Source organism: Panthera pardus, unplaced genomic scaffold, assembly GCF_024362965.1.
Source record: "Panthera pardus isolate Hobbes unplaced genomic scaffold, ASM2436296v1 HiC_scaffold_8, whole genome shotgun sequence".
NCBI lineage: Eukaryota > Metazoa > Chordata > Mammalia > Carnivora > Felidae > Panthera > Panthera pardus.
The window spans coordinates 294225-319016 of NW_026527013.1; the positions used below are offsets into that span (position 1 = coordinate 294225).

Genomic DNA, 24792 nt, shown 5'->3' on the forward strand with positions numbered 1-24792 from the left:
GTGCAGGCTCGGAGAGGCGGCCGCCCAGGGACACGGAATGCAGGGCGCGGGGTGGGGGTGGGGGGCGGCTGGGGGCCCAGTGCGCTGAGGAGGAGACCGCGGCTGGTGGACCCCCCCCCCCGCCACCGTGCGCCAGGCTGGGGGCGGGAGGGGGGCACGGCGGGGTCCCAGGGCGCCAGGCTGGGGGCGGGGACCGCGGCGGGGGTGGGGGGGCCGTGCGCCAGGCTGGGGGCGGGAGGGGGGGGGCACGGCGGGGTCCCAGGGCGCCAGGCTGGGGGCGGGGACCGCGGCGGGGGGCCCAGTGCGCCGGGCTACGGGGGGGGGGGGGGGGGGGCGGGGGCGCGGCGGCTGCAGGCGGCGGCCGGCAGGGGGCGCGGCGCCGGCAGCCGGGAGGGAGCGCGCGGGGAGCGAGCGCAAGACGCGCGGCGGCGGCAGCGGCGGCGGCGACGCGCGCGCCCAGCCCACCCCCCGCGCCCGCCGCCGCCGCCGCCCGGACAATAAACAGCCGCGCGCGGGGCGATGCCCGAGCCGGTGCCGCCGCCCCCGCGCCGCGCAGCCCCGGCCGCCAGGCCTTAGCCCTCCAGGCCTCCCCCCACCACTGCCCGGCCCGCCGCCGCCCCCCACCCCGAGCCCCCCGCCCCCGCGCCCGCCCGGCGCCCGCCCCCGCCCAGCATCGCGGACCCACCCGGACCTCGGCGTGGAGATGGAGTGAGTAGGCGCGCTCGGGCCGGGGGTGGAAGGCTCGGGGGCCCGGGGGAGGGGGGCGAGGGAGGGGCGAGGCCTCCCCCCCATCTCCCGTCCCTCCGTGGGGCGCGTCGCGGCCCCCGCGCGGAGAGGAAGGCGGCGGCGAGGGGGCTCCCGGGCCTCCCGGGCCTCCCAGCTCTGCTGGAGAAGCGCTTGGGCCGCGTCCGCCCTGAGGCCTCCCCCATCCCCGACCCCGGCGGCGGCCCACGGGCTCGTGTGGGGACTGGGGCGGCAGCGGCCGGTGGGGGCGCAGCCTGGGGCGCTGGGGAGGGGGAGGCCCGCGTCTCTTCCCGAGCCCCGCCCGCGTCCCCGGGCTAGCCTCGACCCTCGGCCACCTGTGGGCTCCAGAGCGGGAGCCGTGGGGGTGATGGCGGGACCCCTCCCCATTGCATTGCACTGGCCTTCAGCCTCCCACCGCACACCCCCCCCCCCCCCCCCCCCCGCCTCCAACCTGAGCACTCGCTCCCTGTGCCCTGGACGCACCAGTCCTCCCTCTGTCTGGCTGCCGTCCCCAAGGGCCACAGCACTGTCAGGAGCGCCTGCTGGGGCGGGGTCCAGCCAGCAGACACTGTCCTGACTACCGCGGGAGGGAGGGAGGGGGCCTCTTTGCAGCCTTCCTGGTCTGGGACGTGTGTGAGCCCGGAGTGCTTTCCAGCAGGCGAGCTTGGGTCTGATCCCTTCCCAGGGAAGGCGTCCCCAGGATGGGACCCCAAATGGTGTAGCCAAGGAAGAGCCTGGCCACTTGCACCATAGGCTAAAGGTGCAAGCGGGACAGGCAGCCTGGGTCCCCCCCCCGGGGGGGGGGGGGCAGCCTGGGTCCCCGGGGTGGGGGGGCAGCCTGGGTCCCCGGGGGACTGGGCGAGGAACTGCCCACAGCAGCGGAGGGTTCTCGCACAAGGTGCTGGATGAGCGTGCACAGTCGTTTCAGACAGAGTCCCCTCTCTCCTGGCGTCAGGGTAACCCCCAGGCCCCACTCCCACAGGTGGGCACTGAGGGTGTGGGGTGTGCTGACATGGTCGGGAGATGAGAAGTGGTGTCCGGGTCCTGGCAGCCCCCGCACTGTGTGCCAAGGCCAGCAGCTGTCTTGCTTGGGGCCAGGTCCTCCCCCCACCCCCCCCCCACCCAGCGGAGGCCTGGACAGGGAGGCCCCCCCCAGCCCGCCGCCCCCCCCCATCGCCCAGCCGCCCCTGCTCTTCCCACTGGGTGTGTTTTCTGAGCCGACAACTCTCCTCCAGGGATTCACCCGTGACCTGCCACACCCCCGGCTGGGTGGGGGCCGCTGCAGCCCGCCCTCCCCAGGAAGGGACACCCGATGTCCTCTGCTTTGGAAAACCCAGACAAAGGCCCGGCCTGCTCCCCCACCCGGCCCCCGGGAGCCCAGCCAGGGGCTCAGGGGAGCCAGGGCCCGGATGTGTCTGCCTGCGTTAGGTTCCCCGACTTGTTTATCTGCTCTGCTCCCCAGGCCCGAGGGGAGCCTCTGGGCCTCCAGACCGCAGACCCTGAGCAGAGTGTGGCTGTGGGGAGGGGGCTGCCTCAGGGGATGAGGGGTGAAAACCAAGGAAAAGGCCCGCCCAGGATGGAGGCATGAGCGGATATTCTGGTTGGTCCCTGTTTCATTTCCTGCTATCCCTTTCATTCCCCGCTGAGGTGCTGCTGAGGCCCAGAGAGGGGCAGCCGCTGCCTCAGAGTCACACAGCAGGAGGAGGGCCCCTGAGTGCTTGCGGCCCTGCCCCAGTGCCTTTTGCCCGTGGATCAGACATGCTGCCTCGGGCCCCACGTTGGGTAGATCGCTGGGTTTTCTGGGGGCAGACGTGGGACCGGCTTGGCGTTCACGGGCCTGAGTGGCCGTGAGAGAAAGCGTCTGTGCCCCCGGCTTGGCTGGCCGGGCGGGTGGGGAGCGGCCCCATCCTGCCCTGTCCTGCTGCAGCGCCCGGCCCTGGTGGCCCAGCTTGAGGTCCCATTCCAGGGGCCCGAGGCAGCTGCCCTTTCCTCCTCCACGGGCTTTGCCATCCGAGTCACAAGGGAGGGTTGTGGCTCCCGGCGCTGCTGGAGAGGTGAAATACGAATTGAAGAATTTATCAAAATTTTGTTAATTCAAGGATTAAATTAAAGGTTAAGTTAGTTTGTGTCAATTTAACAACTTAAGGGTTTAACCAAAATCCTTGAGTAACTACCTCCAGGGAGGCCGGGAGCAGGATGGGGGCCCCGCTGACGGGTGGGGCACAGGAGGAGCGACGGGAGCTGGGTGGGATACCTGTCCTGGGGGTGGGGGGGGGGGCTGGCCGCGTGTCCCCTGGCCCAGGGCACCCGGCTATGCAGCCCTGAGCAGCCTAAGTCCGGTGAATGGGCTCAGATGGGGCCGCAGCAGATTCCTTCCCCGGCCTCAGGCTCCGGCCTTTTTCCCAGGAGAAGGTCTCAACCGGGTGCAAGATGGGTCCTTAACACCTCTGCCACACTTGCTAATCTCCCCATTTAACGAGAGCCGAACCAGTTAAAAGGCAGCAGCGTCTAGTGATAATTGAACGTAATCACCGGCGTTTATTCTCATTGTATCTATTTTTTAGTGTTTTTACTCTGATGTTTGTGCGAGCGGTGTCTGGTTTTCGGTCTTGGCCACGGTGTGACATTTCCTTCTGAAAGCAGGGGGGTTCCTTGAAACAGTGAGTGTCCCCTTGAAGGGACGGTAACAGAGGTGGTGGCAGGAACTTGGGAAGGCGGGTAACGTTTAGTAAGTCCTTGCTGTGCACGGGGCTTTTTGTCCGTGTGAGTGTGCTTGATGCTTACGAAGCCCTGCAAGGTGGGGAAACTGAGGCTCAGAGAGGTGACCTGATGTATCTGAGGCCACATAGCCGGGATTTGCTCCTGGGTCCTTTCAGCTGCCGGGGTTGGGGGTGGCGGTGGTGGGGTCTTTGCACCTTCCTGTGTCCCATGGACTGGGGGGGGGGGGGGCTAGGTACCCTCACGTTAGCTTCTCACCCCTGCGTCTAGGACCACCTGCCCTGTGCCTCCCCGCCCCCTCCCAGGAGGGGTGTGGCTAGAGGAGGGGGCAATGCTATTAGCATTTCGGGGGGGACTTCTGCCTCAGGTGCTGAGGTCCGTCTTCAAGGGTCTCAGATTTTCAGGCTGGGAAGTGGGTTGACGTTCTTTAAAAAAGTCATGCCCCCTTTTTCCAAGTCTGGGAACGCGTTTCTTTCCATCCACCTGTGATCTGTTCATTTAGGTGACACTCCCTGCCCACCCGCGGAGCCTTGTGTAGGGATAGGGCCCCGCTCCGTCCCCTCACGGACCTTCTCTAGGAGAGAGATTTAGAGGTGTACCTCGGTGGGCGGAGGGCGTGCCTGCTGGGGGGCTGGCCTGTGCAAAGGCCTGGAGGTGGGAAAAGAAAGCCTCAGCAGAAAGCAGTGCTGTTTGCTTTGTGCTCTCGGGGCTAGGTCCTGCCAGGCTTGGGGCACCCAGCAGGGGAGCCACGGGCGGCCACGGACCCACGGTGTCCAAGCAGGAGAGGAGTGAGGTTTTGACCTAGGCATAGAAAGAGGATCTGGAAGCCGAGGACCAGGTCAGGGCTCAGTGTGGACAGTCACCGTGTGGGCGGGTGGGGGAAGGGGGGGACCCCGTGTCTGGGCGGCAGAGCTGGGGGGAGGAGGGACCCCGTGACTGGGTGCCAGAGACCTGACTTCAGACCCCTGGATGGGCGGGGCGGGCGCCTTGGCCACACGGCACAGGGTCTCCATGTGGCGCCGATGGCTGAGGGCGGGCCTCAGGGTCTGCGGTGTGTGGAGTTGGCCTGGGGGTCTGTCTTGTTTTCAAACAACTTTTTTACACTTATTTATTTATTTTGAGAGAGAGAGAGAGAGAGAGAGAGAGTGCGTGCGCACAAGGAGGGGAGGGGCAGAGAGAAGGAGAGACCGAATCCCAAGCAGGCTCCACACTGTCAGCACAAGCCCCACGCGGGGCTCGTCCCGCGAACCGTGAGATCATGACCCGAGCCGAGATCGAGAGTCGGGCGCTTAACCGACTGAGCCGCCCAGGCGCCCCTGGGGCGTCCGTCTGCTCTCAAGGGTGTGAAGCAGGAATTCGGGGACCTCCTGAGCCTATCACTGGGACAGTCCGGATGAGGCTGGGAATTTGGAGGGGAGCCCAGCCCAGGCCGAGTGGGAAAGACAGGTGAGAATTCAGAGTAGGGGCAGTCACTGCAAGGACAAAAGGGTGGTGGCGGGGTCGGGCCGGGCCTGGGAGCCCAGCCCGGTGAGCAGACCGTGGGTGTTGGGGGCGGCAGTGTTGGGCTCTGAAGGCCAGGTGACGGGCAGGGTCCCTTCTGGTAACTTCCGTCACAGTGAGAAGGCGCTGCCGGTCGGTTTGTAGTCAGACGCTCCCGACCCCGAGAGTCCCGGGCAGGGCCCGGGGGATCCGCCGCCGCCCCTGGGGCGGGTGGGGGGCGCGTGGGGGGCGCGTGGGGCCCTGGCACCAGCCCAGCTGTTTCCACTCCACACGCGAGTGTTTTCTACCCGCTTCCTTGCGATGCAACCCACACCCCACAGAATCCACCTGTCAGGAGGATACAATTCAGTGGTTTTCAGTGTGTCCACGTAGTTGTTCGATCATCACCTCTTTCTAGTTCCAGAACATTCCATCAGCCCAAAAGCAACCCCATCCCCATCCCCAGTCACGCCCCAGCCCCCAGCCCCCACGAGCCCCCTCCCCGTCCGTGGATGAGCCCGTTCTGGACGTTTCACACACGCGGACTCACACCCCGCGTGGCCTCTCGTGTCGGGTTCCCTCCCTGAGCGTCGTGTGTCTGGGGTCCGTCCGCGGGGCGGCGGGGGTGGGCGCCTCGCTCCTGCTCGCGGCCGAGGGACCTCCCTGAGTGTGGTGGACGTGTTCTATCTGTTTATCCATCAATGGACACTGGGTTGTGTTTTAAATTTATCTTATTTTTTATTAAAATTTTTTCTTCATGTTTGTTTATTATTTTTGAGAGAGAGAAAGAGACAGAGCGCGAGCCGTGGAGGGGCAGAGAGGGAGACGCTGAGCTGTCAGCACAGAGCCTGACGCGGGGCTCGAACCCACAAACCATGAGATCATGACCTGAGCGGAAGTTGGATGCTCAACCGACTGAGCCCCCCGGGCGCCCGACACTGGGTTGTTTTACGCATTAATTTGTATAGTCACTTCTGAGGTGGTTGGGTGACCTTGGGCTTATTACTTGTCCTCTGTTGGAGGCGGGGAGCCTGTTTTAGATAAATGTCTGATGTGACACTGAGTTTCTTCCAAGAGAGATGGTCACAGGACAGTGGTCCTCAGGGTGGTGGGAATGTGACAGGGGAGGGACCCTTGGGTGGGGGCCACCTCTGAAAAGGTACAGACTCTAACTGATTCGCCGGCCCGGTGAACGTTCATTGAACCCTGCTGTTCACTGGGGGCTGGGGACATGTTATGGACAGAAAGAGACCCTGTCCTTGTGGGGAAATAAAATAAATGATGAGGGTGCTGCTTGGTGGCGAGCCGGTGAGGGGTTGGGGGTACAGGGGAGGCCTACGTGAGGAGGTGACATTGAGGGAGCCAGTGAGTCCCGGGAGAGAGCACGGCAGATAGAGGACACGGCCAGTGCAAAGGTCCTGAGGTGGGAGCATGCCTGGAATGTTTGGGGGTTGTGGCTGGATCCGAGGGAGGGGTGGGGAGGGACCACAGCTCTTTGGGGCTGGTCTCTGCCTCTGGATTGAGGCCCAGCTTGCCCTAAGCTGGAGAAGGCCTCTGGGTGCCATTCATGCCCCACTGCCCTTCCCCCGTGGGGGCCCAGGGCAGGGTCCACCCCCCTCCCCTACCCCCAGGTTAATAGGCAACAACTGTGCCTCTGGATCTGTGGCCTGCTCTGATCCCAGTTTCCGCTGTGGGGGTGATGCCTCTCTGCCTTGAGCTTTCCAACCATGCCTCACCTTTCCAGCCATTTCCGGCCATGCCTCACGGGCTGCTCACCTTACCAAAGACTGTAGTTGTCCCCTGTGCCGACGGTCTCAGAGGAAGAGAATTCCTTCCTGATGAAGGGACAAGATCAGGAAGGCTTCCTGGAAGAGGCAGCTGCATGTGCTCTGAGCTTGGAGCAAAGAAAGGGGGAGGCAGGGAGCTGGAGAAGGGTGGGGGCTTGAACACCAGCTAAGAGGCTGAGCCTTGTGACCAGGCTGTGCAGGGCCTCACAGGGAGGAAGGTTCTGGGGGCTGGAGGGGGACGAAGGCCCCACAAGGGAGCTGGGAACCAGCAGTGAGATTAGGACTCCCCCCATTCCAGCCACCCCAGTGGGGGGACGGGCCACAGGGCTCCCTTCCTTAGCCCCTTCCTCAGCCAGACTCTGCTCTCCTTCCCTGCACCCGTGGCCACGGCCACGACCACGGCTGTTTCCTTTTAGTTAGCACAGGAATGTTGCCGGTGTTGGGCTCCGTGCCTGCCTGGGCCAGGACCCCTCATTCCACTGGAGCTGCCTGGCATGGGCCTGGAGGGACCGGTGTGTGACCCCCCCACGCCCCCCCTCCCGCCTCAGACCCGGCTCATCCTGCCCGCTGGGTGACCTTGGGCAGGTTGCGTAACCTCTCTGGTGCCTTTAAAATATAAACGCCTCCCAAAGCCGAGGCCTCTGCAGGGCCCGGCTCGTTTGGGTTTGGGCCTCATTAGCTCATCTCCTGAAGCCAGGATTATCTCATTCGCTCTCAGCCCACACCCTCTCGAGTCCTGAGCCGCCCACATCGGGGCTCGAGCCCAGAATTTGCTCCAGGCACTGTAAAAATAATCAGGCGAGGACAGGAGTCTGCCTGTGCTGAGGGTGGGCCTCCGGGAGGAGGGTCTGTCCCTCCACCGGCAGCTGCTGTGGCCCATTGCCCAGCAGAGCCAGTGGAGGCCCAGAGACGGGAGTGACCAGCCCTGGGCCACACGGCCGCCGGGGACAGCTCTCACCTGTCCAAACCCGACCGTGTGTTTTGGCCAAAGCTCGGTCCTCTGCCCGGCATCTCCTGACATCTGGCCTCTGTGTCCCTCGCTGGGTCCTGAGGAGCGTCCCCGCCGTCCCATTGTCGCCCCCCCCACCCCCACCTGTGCGGCCTGGCCAGGCCTCAGGGAGGCCCTGTGCTCGGGGAGGGGAGCACTCAGGAGCCCGCCTGTCTGGACCCAGCGTCAGTTGGCCCACTGAGGAAACAGGCCGAATCACTCCAGCCGCCTCTCAGCGTCGTCAGGAGGGTGCTTCCCAAATGCCCTGTACGTGCTCACCTGCTCCCGAGCCTCAGTTTCCCATCCTGGGAAATGGGGCTGAGCCCCGCTGGGGGAAGGCGGTGAGCGCTGGGACCGGGGTCCCTACTTCGTGGCCGTTTGATTAGGATTCTGCGGTCAGACTTTGTCCTTCGGATTGTGACGCGTTGTCTGGCTGACCTCGGTCTCCCTGGCTCCAGGGGCAGGTCCAGAGCCTTCGGGGTACAATCCCCTTCCCTGGGCTGCGGCCCCTGACACCAGAAGGGGGGCACCCCCAGCAGCGGGGCAGGGCGGACCCCTTACCTCCCCGCATCGCACCCTCCCCAGCGGCCCCTGAGGCCCAGGGCGGGAAACCCCTTAGCCCCCCAGGCCCGGCTTGGGGGCGGGAGATGCTCCGCGCCGGCCCGGCCCCCGCGTGCCGGCCTCCGCGTTGCCATGGGGACGGTGCGGTTGCCAGGGCGACCGCCTCCCGCGGGGCCCCACCGGGGGGGGGGGGGGGGCGGTGCCCGGGGCGGGGCGGCTTTGGCGCCCTGAGGCGTGGGGAGGGGCGCCGAGGGGGGGGGCACGCAAGGCTGTGCCCTCTGGGCTGCGACAGGGACGTTGAAGGGAGGGATGGATATTGTCTCCCCGGGGCCTGTGTCCCTCTCCACAGTGGGCCCGCCTGACCTTCCCCTGACCTGGTTCAGCCGGCAGGGACAGGCCGCCCAGCGAGGACACTGCCTGCCTTGTTGTCTCCAGCCTGGCAGGCTGGCCACAGAGCGTCCCCGTGTCCCTGTGTCCGGCCTGAATGGCCGCCTGCCTGCTGGGGTGCGGACCCAACATCAGGCCGCTGCCGCGTCTGCCCTGCGGGGCCCTGTGCGCGCCGGGGTCTCGTGGCTATATGCCCCTCCCCCAGCTCCACCGTCTTCCTGGTGGGTCCCTGGGGGCCGCGTGGCAGCTGGGAAAGGGTAGGCCCGTGGGGTGGCCCGGAGCTCTGTGCTCCCCGGCTGTGGGACTGTGGACAAGTGACTTGCCCTCTCTGGGCTTCACTTGCCAGCGGCGGGAGGAGGGCACCAGGCGGAGTGAACAGCAGGCAGGAAGGAGCTTGGAGCGCCTGAGGTGGACCTGAAGGGTCTGGGGCCCGGAGTAAGCAGGGGGGAGAACCAGAGGGGTGAGGGCGGAGAGGTGGGGAGGGCTGGGCTACACTGGGACTTCCTTCACGGGGTGATGGGAGCCAGGGACATACAAGGGCAGGAGAATGAGTGGTTCTGATTTTTGTTCTGCCTCTGTTGGGGGTGGAGAGGGGACCTTCAGGGGGCAGGCAGGTGACAGGCTGTGGTCGGGGCCGGAGATGGGAAATGTGAGCTTTGCAAGAAGTGGAGGGCGGGCCTCCGTGGGGCGCACCGAGCAGTGTGGCAGACCCAGAAACGTAGCTGATCAGGCCCTTCGGGGAGGGCCTCCAAGCTAGGTTGCTGGATCAAGCCTTTCCTGAACTTGACCCGGCCGAACCCAGCCTCCCTGGGGAAGGAGAGGGGGAAGCCACAGAGGGTGCGGCTGGTGTTGTCGGGTCCCTGGGAGGCACAAAGGGGCCAGGTGCCACCCGCCCGGAAGGGAAGAGCTGGGTGGGGTCACCTGGCCGGGGCGTGAGAACCAGATGACTTCACGGGTCTCAGCAAGGCCAGGAAACTGAGCCTGAGTGGGGTGTGTGGTGGGGCATTGCAGTTCAGGATGGATCTCCCCGGGAGCAGCCGCCTGGGTGTGGGTGAAGCCTCGGTCCCAGGGGGGGACCTCACCCAACACACCGTGTGACTGTGCCTCTGTCTCCTTTCTGAATGGCAGCGGGCGGGGCGGGGGGCACCCAACAGGAGCTCGGGCGTCTGTGCCCACTGTTTGTGCAGATGGGGAGCCGAGGCCCAGAGGGCTTGGAGGGTCTGTGGAGGGTCTTTGGAGGCCCCGGGGTGGCTCCTGGCCCACGGCTGAGGGCTGGTCGGGGCGAAAGCAGAACGGGAGGACGGTCTGTGACTTCGTCCCTGTGCAGATGAGGGTCTTGTGAGAGGATCCGGGTCCCGCTGCCCAGAACCGCCCCCCGTGCCCGCCGGCCCTGCCCCCGTGAGACTGGTGAGGCCAGAGCGGCCCTGGGATCCTGGGGATTTGGGCAGAGAACCGGGAGGCGCGGGGGTCCGCGCTGGAGCTCAAGACCCTGCCTCCTCTCCCTGCCTCGGCTTGTCACAGACGCCCTGGAGGCCAGACTTGATCCTCAGGCCCACCACGGGCGACAGCTCAGGTGCAGCCATTTCGCTGAGCACCTGCTGTGTGCAGGCATCTTACTGAGCACCTACTGTATACAACTACTGAGCACCCTATTATGTGCAGCCATTTCGCTGAGCACCTACTGTGTGTAGCTTCCAGGGGCCCTGCGAGAGGCCATAGAAAGGAGAGGCCAGGTTCTGCTGTTTCCCACCATGTGTGGAGGGTTTGGGGGAGCAGTGGGGAGGGAAGGGCAAGAACCAGGCCCCCATCTAGTCCTAGGCCTCTTGCCTCCCCCCACGGAAGCAGGAAGCCTGTCCCTTCAGCTGCACCTGGCCACACGGACGTTTAACCAGAGCCCGCTACGTGCCAGTTCTGGGTGGCTTCCCGAAAACATCCCGTGGATGAGAAAGGGCATCTGGGGCTGAAATCTGGGTTTGCTGCTTCTTGGCCTCCTGTTCCCCAGGGGGCTGAGAGCCCTTTCTGAGCACTGGGGCTCCTGGGAGACTCCGGGGGAATCCCCAGGATAGCAAGTCCAAGGGTTGGGAGGGGGCCCGTGGGGTCCTTCGCCCTCCGTGTGTCCCTCCCGGGGCTGGATGACAGGTGCTTGCTGGGTAGGAGGGCGAGGGGAGGGCTGTCCTGACCAGTCTCCGAGTCTGGGCGAGGGGCTGCACGCCTTTTCCTGCACATCCTTCACGACCCAGCTCCTCCCAAACCCTTCCCCAGTCTCTAGGCAGAGAGCCCCGCCCTCCTGTCCCTGGGCCCTGCTCTGAGGAGGGCAGGAAGCTTTGCGGGAGAACGAATGCCGCGACGAGGCTCAGGACAGGACAGAGCTGCCTCTGAGGGGGGCAGGGAAGGGTCCCATGAAGCTGGAAGGCACAGGGCTGGGTTCTGACCAGATCTGTTGAAAGCAGTCTGGGGTGGGCCCCACCTTGACCTTGTGCGTTCTCTTCCCCCAGGGTCCTGGCGGCAGAGACCGCATCCCAGCAGGAGCGGCTCCAGGCCATTGCAGTGAGTCCCCTGCCCCTCAGACGGTGTGGATGGGGGTCGGGGTCTCCACACCCAGCCCGGGGCCCTTGGGACTCAGAACCAGGGCATCCCACGGGAACCCTGAGTGCCTCCCCGCAAAATGGACATGAAGGGATCCCCTCAGTTCTCAGAACGTGGACTCCTAGTGGAGCTTTCTACTGGAGATGGGGGGACAGGTGGGGGGGTCAGGCTGGGGGCTCAGACTGGGGGGGTCAGGTTGGGGGGTCAGACCGGGGCATAGGCTGGGGAGGACAGGCAGGGATCCAATCGGCCACGTAGGTGCCATTCACAGTAAAGCAGGATCTGTGTGGGCAAAGCGTCTAGTGGGCCCGGTGGGGTCTGTGTGGCCCCCACCTAGTCCTGACCCATCGTGTGCATCCCTGTCAGGAGAAGCGGAGGTGGCAGGCGGAAATGGAGAGCAAGCGTCGGCAGCTGGAGGACGACCGTCGGCAGCTACAGCACCTGAAGGTCCTGAGTGGGCGGCCCGGCCAGGGACCCGGGCCTCGTCTGGGGGGAGGCAGAGCCTCTGGGACCTGGGGCCCCTCGGCTGGTGGGGGGGGGGGGCAGGGCCCCAGGACCCGGGCCTCGGCTGGTTGGTGGGGGGGCAGGGCCCCAGGACCCGGGCCTCGGCTGGTGGGGGGGGGGGCAGGGCCCCAGGACCCGGGCCTTGCCCCTGACTGGGGCCGGGGGAGTGGGAAGGCAGAGCTGACCGGACCCTGACTCTGACCCGGGTCCCTATCAACCCCAGTCCAAGGCGTTGCGGGAGCGCTGGCTGCTGGGGGAGACGTCCTCAGCATCACAGGGGGATGAGGACATGCGGAGACAGATGCGGGAGGACGAGCAGAGGGCGCGGCTGCTGGAGGGGTCCATCTCCAGGTGGGTGGGGTGCGGTCCAGGCGCGGCTTTGATGGATGGCGTGCGGGCCTCTGAGCTGGGCCTGAGGGGGCAGGGGGCTGCCTGGCGCGACCCCCTGCTCCTTCCAGCACCGGCGGTGCAGGTGTGTGAGGGTGACCCGTCGGGGCGGATCCTGGAGGATGGGAGTTGCCCGCAGCGGCCTCCCTGGGGGTTTCCTGGCGCCAGCCCCGCCGGTGAGCCTTCCCTGGCTTGGTGCTGGTGCAGGCCTCAGACGCCCAGGCAGCTGGGCCCGCAGGAAGCCTGGGGAGGGGGGGGCGGGCCCAGGGAAAGTGACCCCCCCCCCCCGCCGCCCCCACCGCCCCCTCCCCTCCGCCCCGGGCCGGGACAAAAGGCCTGGGGTTTCCGGGCAGGCAGAGGCTCGGCTCCAGGGCGGCAGGGTCACGGTGGAGGGAAGTGACGGCCAAAATTCCAAGCGTCCACTTGGCCAGAGAAGGTCCAAGAGGCGTGGGGCCTGCCCGGGCCCCACAGCTCGGCCCGCCCACCACGAAGACCTGGGATCCTGTCCTGCCGTCCAAGCAAGCGTATTCCCGGGGCCGCGAGCTGTTCCCCGGGGCCAGAGCTGGGGGCTCGAATGGAGGCGGGACTCGGGCGGGACAGGACTGACGGGCAGAGGGCAGAAACTTGCTCGGGATTGTTGGCCACTGGGGGCTGGACGAGGCGGGCTTCTACATCCCACCCTGCTGGGTGCAGCCCTGGGCGGGGCGGGCACGAGGGCCAGCTCAGGAGACTTCACGGGGGAGGGGGCCTCGCTTGAGCCCTTCCGTGTGTCCCGCACGAGTCAAGTGCTTTGGGGGCCCTTGACTTTCTTCCCTCTCCTCAGGTGGCTCTGCCTGGACGCCTCCCTCAGGAAGCCCTCCAGGCTGACCCTAACTGTGGCCAGCCTGTCCACCTAGAGCTAGGCTCGCTTCATCAGGGGCCACAGCCCCAAGCCCCGGCCGGTGCTGTTTTGTTCCCACGGGGCCGTGGGCTCGTTACTTTGCAGTATTTGGAAGGTGATGTGGGTTTTCCAGTTCCCCCAGAGAGAGAAAGCTTCCTGTAAACATAAATGCGTGTGAACGGAAAACAGGAGACTTGGTTACAAACCAACAGACAAGTACCCGGAGGCAGTGAAGGTCCAGGGACGGGCCAGCCCGGCCCGGCTGCCCGCCTCGGTTTCCCCGGTTGCGAGGGGGAAGGATGGAAATGGCTTCCAGCGGTGGGAGGGGGGCATCGGGTCAGGGAGCCCACGGTGGTGCTGGTGCTCACCCCCCCCCCCCCCCGTCCTGCCCAGGCTCCAGAAGGAGATTGAGGTGCTGGAGAACGCGGGCCCGCTCACCACCGCTGCTGGAGAGGGCGCCGCAGCCCCGAGCCCGGCCAAGGACGAGAAGACGGAGGTGGCGCTAGATTCTCGGCAGGTGAGGAGGTGATGATGCGCCTGGGGCGCCCACCAGGGCCAGCCCCAGGGCGAGACACAGCCCCTTCTCAGACTTTAGAGCCACTCCCCGCTGCGCGCCTCAGTTTCCCCCACCCCCCTTGAGCGCCCCCACGTGCTGGGGTGTCAGGAGGGACCGCGGGCACTTTGCACGAGACCTGGCGCGGGGGCAGCTCTCGACGAAACCCCCACTTGTCACCCCTGCGTTTACTGAGTCTGCCACCACCGTCGCCTGTCTGTGGGCCCATTCCGGTGGGAACAGCGCCCCCCTCGGGGGGAAGAGAAGCTCCGGGACCCGGACAGGTTGAGGCCGCACTGCTAGGAGGTGGCCTTTACCGGACTTGGCCATGTTTCTGGGGTCTGACGAAACCAGACCCTGGAGCTCTGGACCCAGAGCTCACGGACGCCGTGTGTTAGCACAGATTCAAGATCTCCCAAGCACCTTTGCTGCTGTAGGATTCAGGAGCCCTGGGACACGTGTTCCCCCCTCGTGTCCTAGCTGTGATGGCACCTTGCCTTGGGGCAGGGGCCCCGGGGGCGTCTTGAAGGCCGGCATCCCTGCCGTGTGTCCGGGCCCTTCTCCACATGCTCCTCTGTCAGCTGTCCCCTGCTCTCACTGCTTTCCGGGGCCTGGCTTGGGGCAGACCAGGGGGATGTGGGCTGGGGCCTGGCCTCACCGAATCACGCCAGGAGAGCGGGGGGAGGGTGGTCAGGCCGCGGTGGGTCAGCCCAGGGTCCCGCGGAGTCCCTGAGGAGGCATTTGATGCATGGGAACCCTAGACAGACTTCCTGGAGGAGGTGGGTTTTGAAATGGAACGGGAGTTCTTCGGGCTTGGGCTCGAGACGAGAGGGACCTTGCACCGAGGTTGACTGTGTATAGACCTTGTCGTCGTGATGCCCGCGTCCTGAAGGAGACGGAGATACTGGTTGGGCACGTGACACGGTACCTTGAGGGATAGTGACCTGATGTGGTCGGGGTGCAGAGTGAGAAACCAGCCAGGCAGAAATCTAGAGTGCAGGGACGTCACATACAAAGGCCCTGGGACAGGAATGTGTTCAAGGAACAGGGAGGCTGGCCAGACATGGGGGGTGGGGGAGGAGAGGCCTGCGGGCAGGGAATCTGTGGACCCAGGACCCTGGGGGTCATCGAGAAGGGTTTCGTCTTCGTTTGGGGAGCAACAGAGAGCCACCGGTGGCTTCTGAGCAGGGCGGGACATTATCTGGCTGTCACAGGCTACGGCAGGGGTGGGGGGGTCCCTTCCGGAGGAGACTGCCCCTGTGATGGGGTCACCAGCTGCGAAGCCGAGCCCTCTGCGGGGTCCCCCCGCCCCCCCCCCCCCCCCCACTGCTCCCAGCGGGAAGGCGGGCCGCAGCCCTGACCTCTCTCCCTTCTTTCTTGCAGGCCCCGGTGGGCACGCCCAAAGGTAGGCTCCGGGGAGGGGCGGGGCCCGAGCGCCCTCTGGTGGCCGGAGGCGGGTGGTGGGCTTGGGGAGGGTGCCTGGAAAGTGACGGCTGGTGGGGTTATTGTCGCTTCTGTGGAGCCCCGCCTCTGGCCACGTCCCCTTGCTCCTGTGCCGGCGGGCGGGCCTCGGTTTTCACGTCTATACAATGGGATCTGTGGGGGCAAGAAATCAGCGTCTCAGCAAGTCCGGGGGACAGGGCGCTGTTTTAAAGGACAAGGTTCCCCGCCCACAGGTGAAAGTCTGCCATGCAGGAAACAAAGACAAAAAGCCAAAAGTTTGAGATGTGGGATCTATCTTACTCCCTTCCTCAAAAAGGATCACAGATAAATAATATACATTTGCCAATATTTCACAAATATGTATGGTGCTTAAATACAGATTTAATTGCAAAGGTGATTGTTAAATATAATAAAGTATTAACCATATTAAAATTATTTAATATAAATTATATTTTTAAAGCACATAATTGAGCTAGTATCCGCATGTGGGAGCGTGGAAGGAGGGCCACCAGCCGGGACTGGAGGTGGTGGCCAGTGTCTTTGGCCTGATTTGTTGCATGTTAATTATTCAGGGGAGTGTCTTACTGTGGAATTAAAAATGAATAATTAAAAAAAAATCCACCCAGGGCTCTCAGGGATTTTGTGAAAATCATCTGAGCTGAGAGATGGAAACAGACTGGGGGCTGGTGTGTGTTTAGGGGGTTCTGGACGTGCACACGTGTGGAGGGGAGTGTCTGGGTGTCTGGGCAGTGTCTACGTGTCTGGGGGTTATCTGGCTGCCTGGGTGGGGTGCCTAGGCGTCTGGGGGTGTCCAGGTATGTCTGGGTATCTGGGGGGGTGGCCAAGTGTCTGGGGGCATCTGCAGGGGGTTGTCTGGGGGGTGTCCGGGTGTCTGAGGGTATGTGAGCATGTGGGGAGGTGTCTAGATATCTGGAGGTGTCTGGGTGTATCTGGAGGGATGTCCGGGGGTCTGTGCGACCGTCCCTCCTCTGACTGCCATGTCTGTCTTTACCCTTCACTCCCTGAACAGAGAAAGGAGTCTCCAACACCCCTGTGAGGACGGTCGAAGGCTCCACCATGATGAAAGCAGGTGGGTCGGCCCCCTGCCTCACCCCCTGCACCCAGCTGTGTCCCTGGGCTGAGCGCCGGCCCCAGGGGGCCTGGAGAGGCAGGGGCCAGGTCAGACGCAGACGCACCCTCAGCAGGAGCTGTGGTTATGGGGGTGGCAGCCGGACCGAGGCCCAGCCCCGAGCCTGGGGTGGGGCCCGGCCGCCCCCCTGCTTTGGCACCCTGGTCACGCGCTGGCCCAGCTTCCCTGAGAAGGTGGGGCCCCTCGCATGGCCGCTCTCTAACCCAGTGCTCCCCACGGCGTCCTCCCTAACCTTGCTGCCCCCTCCCTGCCTGTGGGGCGGCGCACAGGCCCCCCGCACACGCCCGCACGTGCTCACTGCAGAGCCTCCCTCCTCTGCTGTCCTCAGGCTGCCTCAGGATAGGGAGCGAGCGCACCGTTCCCGGAGGTGACCGAGCTGGGACTCAGGCATTTCTGCGCTTCTGGGAAGCCGAGAGAGACAGGGTTAGCGCTAAGCATCACACAGAGTGGGGTTCAGGTTCTCGCTCTGCCACAAGGTGACTCCCCGTCTCCGCCTGTTGGGGCAGCGGGATTCTACTGACTGCAGGCCCAGGGTCAGGGACCCAACCCGGGAGCAGTGACGGGTGGTCACAGCCTTATTGCTGCTGCTGGTATCGGGGTGAGTTGTGGATGCAGGAAACCACAGAGGGAGCTGAAGACCATATTGGGGGCAGGGTGGCCAGGACACCTTGGACGGTGACAGGGGAGGCCCGGGGTCTCGTGCAGGGTCAGGCAGTTTTGCCCCAGGAGGCAGGGGACAGAGGGTAGCATTTGCCCGGGAGGAGGTGTCTTCAGGACCCTCTGTGCCAGTTAGACCAGCTCCACCCTGTCCCTTAACCAGTGACCTTGTGTAGTGCACAACCCACGCAACTGTGTGTCTGGAGATGAGGGTGTTAGGTGGTGCGGGGGTGTGGATTAAATGGCATTCGTTCAGTCATTTGGCAAGTGCTTATTGAGCACCTGCTGTATGCAAGGTGTGAGGGACACAACCCGGGGCGGGGGGCGGGGGGGCTGACATTCTCATAAGGGCAATGTCTATGCAATTAACTTATGGAGAAAATAAGGCAGCAGGTGGAGCTGGAGGGGGCACATTTAATCAGAGGGCTCAGGGGAGGCCAAACTTAATAGGTGAGTTTTGAGCAAGGACCCAAAAGAACTGAAGGAGCAAGGCACAGGGAGATAGGTGTTTCAGGTGGAGGTCACAGCACATGCAAAGGCCCCGGGGGCTGGATTTGTACCTGCCTTGGGGAAGGAATAACCAGGAGGCCTGAGTTGATTGGAGCAGAATGAGCTAGGGGAAGAGAGGAAGGAGGTGAGCGAGCGCAGGCCAAGTCATGCTGGGTCCCGTGGTTGTGGGAGGACTCAGGCCTTAACCCTGGGACAGCACAGGGGAGCCCTGGAGGGCTGTGGGGGGAGCAGGGACCTGTACCACCCAGTGCTCACTGGCGCCCTCTGGTGGCAGTGGGGAGAACAGACCGTGGGCGGCGCCTGGAGGCCAGTGAGAGGGCAGGAGAGGCCTTCAGTGGGTCCCAGAGTGGTGGGGGGAGATGGGGAGCTGACCTGGTCAGGGGACACGGAGGGGTTGAGATGTGGGTTGAGATTCCAACTGTTCCCAAGGCAGCACCCACTAGATTTGCAAATGGACAGATGGGGGGGTGGGGTGAGAGAGGCGGAGGAGGAGGGAATTGCCCTGATCCGGGTAGGGAGACCCAGGAGGGGCGGCTTATGGGGGCAGATTGGAGGGAGTCTTGGACATGGTGATTTGGGGGCGCCTCGGGGACCCTGAGGGGAAGGTGGGATACTGGGATTCAGGGCGAGGTCCTGGGGGCCATGGTCACACCCGGGGGTCACTGCTAGGACCCAGGCTCCCCATGTGGTCTTTGTGGTGGTGGTTTCTGTACAGTGGGGGCGGGATTTTGGCTGTTGAATTACGGCTCTAACGGGTAATGACGCTCATTTATTTCAAGAGGGAATTTTCCATTCTTCACGGTGAAAGAGCTGACGATCAGTTCGATAGTTGACCGAAGTACGGACGCACAGACACGCTGACCACCGAGGCGGGGGTGGGGGGTCCAGGACGGGGCGGAGGTCCAGCTGGGAACGCATGCCTGCCAACCCAAGTTCAGATCTTGGCTGTGACCATGGTCAAGGCACGGCCTCCCGCTGGCTCTGAGGAAACAGAAGCAGTGTAAGGCTTTCCACGTGGGGTGGGATGCGAGTGTGGGCTTCGAATGCCGAGCAAAGGACCTCAGGCTGGCGCCCGTGTGGCGCTGGGCAGCCGTGGGCAGACGAGGAGCTGGGGGGTGCTGCGTGGAGGGCGTCCCCACTGCTTGGCTCTGCGCTGCCGGCTCCCCTCCCTGGCTTGGCTGCAGCCGGCGGGGGGCACGTGGGCAGGTGGCCTTGGGTAACCCGTGCCTCCCGTGCCAGCCATGTACTCGGTCGAGATCACGGTGGAGAAGGACAAGGTGACGGGGGAGACCCGGGTGCTGTCCAGCACCACCTTGCTCCCTCGGGAGCCGCTCCCTCAGGGCATCAAGGTGTACGAAGACGAGACCAAAGGTATGCGGCCCCCGTCCCCCACCCCAGGCCCCCACCCCACCCCCTTCCCGCAGCCCGCCTGAGTTGACGTGGGTGCTGCTCGGGGAACGGTCTCACCCCCCACAGCCCACTGTTGACTTAGAGGCCGTTCAGTACTGGGCCTGCAGCCCTGTCTTTGTTCACTCCAAGAACCTGACCCGAAGCTTGGCCGAGGGCTGGGTCCTAGGCTGGGCTCTGGGAATCGAATCACAGGGGGACGCGGCTCTGTCCCTAGCAGAGCCCCTCGGCCCGTGGGCCCAGCCCTTCGGTCTGGAGCTCACGAATAAATTTAGATGACTATTGTTGAGATAACGATGACAAGACCCCCAGAGGTGCGGCGTCTAGCGGGGGCGGGGAGGGGCCAGGGGAGTCTCCTCAGAGGAAGTGAGCAGGGCCTCACTGGACGCACAGCAGGTGCACAAGGAAACAGTGTGCCTCACGGAGGCCACAGCATGTGCAAAGGCCCTGTGGCGGGATGGAATTTGCTGAGCTGGAGGAACTGAAAGGAGCCTGTGGGGCTGGTGCAGAGTGGAGGGAGGCGTCAGGTGAAGCGTTGGCGGGAGGGGCGAGCAGGGGCCAAGGTGCCGAGATCTGGTTTGGTTTTGGGAGTTCCCTCTGGCGGCCGGGAGGGAAACAGGGTGTGAGAGACTCCGGCAGGAAGCCTGATGAGCAGCAGCCTTGGTCAAAAGCCCCAACATGCCTGTCTGTCTCTCCCTCTCTCTCTCTCTGTAAGTCATAAACCATAAAATTCACTCTTTTTGTTTTTAGGTAAAAAAAACCACTTTATTTATTAAAATGTTTATGTTTCAGAGAGAGAGCGCGTGCGCACACGCATGAGCGGGGCGGGGGTGGGGGGGGCAGAGAGAGAGACACAGAATCCAAAGCAGGCTCCAGGCACAGAGCCCGACGCGGGGCTCAAACTCACAAACTGGGAGATCATGACTTGAGCTGAGGTTGGCGCTCAACTGACTGAGCCACCCAGGCGGCCCAAGAAAAAACTGTCTTTTAAACTGTGTTATCCGTCCGTGTTTAGACAGCAATTTCATAAATATTTTGGCATTTAAACTTTTGCTCCTTTTTGGCATGGCCTGTGGGATGGTATATAGATAACCCCAGGGAGGGGAAATTTCGGGCAGTATTTACTACAATCGTAGGAAAAAGGAGACGGATCACTTCAGTAAACAAAATACGTTTTGAGAAGACATTAAAAAGTTGTATTCAGGGGCGCCTGGGAGGCTCAGTCGGTTAAGCTCCGACTTCGGCTCAGGTCACGATCTCGCGGTCCGTGAGTTCAAGCCCCGCGTCGGGCTCCGTGCTGACAGCTCAGGGCCTGGAGCCTGTTTCCGATTCTGTGTCTCCCTCTCTCTGACCCTCCCCCGTTCATGCTCTGTTTCTCTCTGTCTCAAAAATAAATAAACGTTAAAAAAAAAAATTAAAAAAAAAAGTTGTATTCAAAATTAAGGCAAACCATTTGCTTTCCTCATGCAGTGGAGTTCATGGAGCTGGCCGCCTGAGTCGGGGATAAAATTATACCGCCCGGCCCAGAGTCCGTTAGTAAGTCCACAGTGGGGTCTGTGCCCAAACGTGGCATATGGAGTGGAAGCGTCCAGGACACCCACACAGTTCGGCACGTAGCTCAGTGGGTTTGGGTTTGTTCGCCATGTTCTGTGCTCTGATTGCAGAACATTTTCGTTCTCCAAAACAGAAGCCCCATCACCCCCCATGCCCACCATGGCATCCACGTAACCCCCTCCCTGTCTGCGGATGGGCCTGTTCTGGACGTTTCGCACACGCGGAATCACACAAGTGGAATCGCGCACAAGCGGCCTTTTGTGTCTGGTTCCCTCCCTGAGCGCCGTGTGCTCAGGGTCCGTCCGCGGTCATATCTTATGGGCTGAATAATATTCCACTGTTTGGAAGGATCACGTTTTGTTTATCCAGTCATCGTTGATGGCTGTCTGGGATGTTTCCTTCTTTCGGGTTTTAGAATGCTATACAAGTTTTTGTGTGGGCACATGTTTTCGTTTCTCTTGGGTGATACCAAGGCTTGGAATTTCTGGGTCACATGGGGACTCTGTGTTTTACCTTTGGAGGAACTGCTGGGTGTTTTCTTTTCTTTTCTTTTCTTTTTTTATGTTTATTTATTTTTGAGGGAGAGAGAGAGAGAGACAGAGCATGAGCCAGGGAGGGGCAGAGAGAGAGAGAGGGAGACACAGAATCCGAAGCAGGCTCCAGGCTCTGAGCCGTCAGCACAGAGCCTGATGCGGGGCTCAAACCCACGAACCGCGAGATCATGACCTGAGTTGAAGTCGGACGCTCGACCGACAGAGCCCCCAGGCGCCCCATCTCCCCCTCCCACTAGCCGTGCACGAGGGTCCCCAGCTCCCCACGTCTTTGGCAACACTTGCTATCGTCCCTCTTCAAGTTACTATCATTATTACTGGAGCCATCGTGTTGGTGGTGAGATGATGTCTCGCTGTGGTGTTGATTCCCAGAGCCTCGTGATCTTAGAGGCTGTTTGGTCTCTGTGGCTGTGAAAGGGGCCCACTCGCAGCCCAGCTCTGTCGTGGTTTGGAACGTAGACCTGGGTGGGTAGAGTCCCCGTTCCAGCCCTCCCCAGCTGTGTGGCCCTGGGCACGTCCCAGCTGCCTTGGCTCCTGGACAAGAGTGACCTCGCAGGGCTGAGGGCAGAGGCAGTGCCTGATGCCTGGGCTCCCAGAAGGTCCTCCCTGAGCACAGCCTGGCCCAGCCTGGGGGACTCTGGACCCGCCAGACTGGACTCTGGTTGCTTAGCAATGGGAAGGTGATCCATTTCCATGGCGGCCAAGGGCTCGGATTCCTATCTCGGGGGCAGTGGCCAGTGGGAAATACTCGGCTGGATCCCGTGCAACCAGGGCACGCCCCACCCTCTGGGCCTCCAGCCCAGAGTCGCCGCAAGGCCTTGAGGTGTGGACACCCGTCCCCCGGATTTGGAAAGCGAAAGTAGAAAGCGCTTTCCTTCTGGCCAGAAACCGGGAACTGGAGCCCTGACCCTCGACCCCAGAGGAGCAAGTCCCTAGGGTGTGTCCCCCCCCCCCCCCAACACTGACGAAGGGCAGCTGTGTTTCCAGGAGTCTGCTGGGCTGGCGCCATGGTGTGGCGGGACCCCACCCTGCCCTCAGGGACTGCTCCCTGACCTTGGGGACTCCAGCCCAGATCAGAGACACCAGTGTGGAGCTGGAGAGATCTGGAGAACACCTTTATGGAGATTGTATGCACGCAGGTGCCTTCCTTTCAGACGTGGGGGTGGGGGGCAGGTACACACCAGGCTGGGGGTATCTAGAGGGGCCAGTCTTCTTCCTCAGCGAGCGACAGAGTCCAGGGCGGTCAGGAGAGGGAGTGACCAGACTAAACTTTAACTCAGGGTCAACCACAGGGACCCAAAGAAGGAAGTCACGGTCCCCGAAACTCCTCATGGGAGGGAAACACACTTAGACCAGGAGAAAGGGTCGGGTGCAGCCCCGGCCGGCTGTGTGACCAAGGGCTGGCCACGTCCGTGGTCTGAAGCGGCGTGGGACCCAGTTGCCGGGAAACACTGCAGGATGCAAGCAGACAGAGGCCCCACCAACTGGATTCCAGTCTTTCCTGGTCTCCAACAGGTGCTTCTGTGCCTGTACATTTTCGTCTGTGCGCCAGTTTGGGGGGGGCACAGACGCCCACAGGGAGCTTTCGATGCCCATTGGTTTTAAATGCGTGGTTCAGTTTCGCATTCCTTTTTACCCTGGGGGGCGGCCCACAGCCCTGCCAGGCCTCCCCTCCTCCCAGAGAGAGCCAGCTTACTCTCTGTCTGTCTGTCTGTCTCTCCCACCCCTACCAGTGGTCCACGCTGTGGACGGCACCGCGGAGAACGGGATCCACCCGCTGAGCTCCTCCGAGGTAGACGAGCTCATCCACAAGGCCGACGAGGTCACGCTGAGCGAGGCGGGGTCCGCGGCTGGGGGCGGCGGAGGCCCGGGGGGCGCCCAAGGAGGCGGCGCAGAGCACCCCGTCCAGGCGGGAGATCACCGGCGTGCAGGCCCAGCCGGGAGAGGCCACGTCGGGCCCGCCGGGCATCCAGCCCGGCCAGGAGCCCCCGGTCACCATGATCTTCATGGGCTACCAGAACGTGGAGGACGAGGCCGAGAGCCAGAAGGTGCTGGGGCTGCAGGGCACCATCACGGCCGAGCTGGTGGTCATCGAGGACGCCGTGGAGCTCAAGGAGCCCGCCCCGCCCAACGGCAGCGCGGCCGAGCCCCCCGCGGCCGCCGCCTCCCGGGAGGAGAACCAGGTGGGGCCCGAGGCCCCTGCCAGCGACCCCCAGGACCTGGACACGAAGAAGCAGCGTTGTAAATGCTGCTCTATCATGTGAGCCCCCCGGCCCCCGCCCCCGCCCCGCCCTCCACCCACAGTCACCCACCGCCCGGCCCGGCGCCTGCCCGCCCTCCACCCACAGTCACGGGCCCCGGACACGCGGCTGTCACATGGTCCCGCCGAGGGTTCTTTCAATGGAAAGAGAGGGACGGGGGTCCCCCACCCCATCGCCACCCCCGACACCCCTGAGCCACTGAGCCGTGCACCTGCGCCTGGTAGGAGAGCGACACGGACGGACCCACGTTTCCCGACGCGAAGGGCACCCCCCCCGCCCCCCCCCCCCCCCCCCAACACGGCCGGGGTTTCGGTGCAGCCGCGGCCGGCGGCCAGCCGCCCTCTGGGCCTCCTGCCTGTGCCTTCCTGCCGCCTCCAATGAGGTCCCCGAGGGGACGTCCTGCCGGGTTAGGGCTCCTGGGGGCCCGCTCTGTCCCCGCTTAGCCCCTGGAAATGGGGTTTCCCGGCCGAAGCTGTGGCGTCCGTACCCAGGCCACTGGGGTGAGGCCATGCTTCTTTGGGGAGTCTGGGTCGGAGGTCAGGTTCAGGGTCCTGGAAAGAAGCCAGGCCCCTCTCTCTGGATACCCCCAGCCTGGTGTGCCCCTCCCCCCAGGCTCTCTCTGGGGAGGCCGGGGGGGTGAGGGGGGTGGCATGCTGGAGCCTGGGAAGGGAGAGCCCCAGGGACACGCCCCCGTGGGGGATGGGTCCGGGACCCCTGCGCTGTCCCCCTGCCACGGGGCCCAGGGCCACGCGAGCCGCTTCTTGTCCTGAGCTCCCACTCCCACTGGGCCCTTCTTCCTCCTGGTGCTAATTTGGGGACCCTGGGGGGCTGCCCGGGACCTGCTTGGACCAGGGTGCTGGGCCCCTCCAACTATACCCCAGAGATCAGGCCACTGCCACTCCAGCGGGCTTGGCACATTTCCGGCAGTGGTGGGGAGCACGCAGCCTGGAGCGGGGGGCTTCCTCCGCAGGAGACCCCCATCTGCCGCCCCGCCCGATGCGAGCCTGTCCCCTTCCCGCCGGGAGGGGGGCGGGGACAGGGGTTGCGCTCCTGGGGGCCGCCGACACCTGGATGTGCACACACGTCTCCCCGGTTGCAGCCACGCTCGCCCCAGAGGCGCGTTCGTGCACACGCTCACAGACCCTCACGTGTGGGCTGTGGTCGGTGAGGCCCCGTCTCAGCCCCTCCCCTAGGGGCCTCCCACCCGGTGCCCGGGGCGGGCGCAGGGGTCGCCTCTGGTCGCAGCCCGGACCCCGACTCAGCTCTGCCCCTTGGTGGCAGGGGGAGAGGCCCCCTGCGAGTTGACCCTGGGCAGTGGCCGTGGGACCCCCTCTTCCTCCTTGAGTCCTCGAGCTGTGAGCCTCCGCTGAAGTGCCCCTCTGCTTTTGATGTGTGACAAGGCCTTGTTGTTCTTGACTTTCCCAGAGAAGCAAATAAACAGTGTGAACAGCCCCAGGCCCTGGCGTCCTTGGCTTTCACGGGGAAGGGGGGGGGGGGGGGAGGGTGTGGCCAGGTGGGCGTGGCCCCACCAGGGCGGCCGGGCCATAAAAGGAGGCCGGAAGGAGGGAGCAGGCTTCTGCACCGCAGCCCCGGGCTCCCTTGGGCTCACCCCGGTGCCCAGTGCCCACCGCACCTGCACCCACGTGAACGGCACCTGGGCAGGTAAGGCCTGGAGGTAAGGGGGC

At 64.0% G+C, this 24792-nt stretch overlaps 1 protein-coding gene across 1 annotated transcript; it reads left to right on the forward strand.

Moving 5' to 3' along the window:
• The first annotated feature begins 341 nt into the window (after positions 1-341).
• PALM (paralemmin) lies at positions 342-24558 on the forward strand. Its single transcript, XM_053898541.1, is given in 10 exon segments — positions 342-708; positions 11160-11211; positions 11617-11697; positions 11978-12105; positions 13415-13538; positions 14958-14979; positions 16048-16107; positions 18574-18705; positions 22580-22698; positions 22700-24558. Coding segments are annotated over 10 exon segments (1134 nt in total). The 5' UTR covers positions 342-703; the 3' UTR covers positions 23111-24558.
• The last annotated feature ends 234 nt before the right edge of the window (positions 24559-24792 follow it).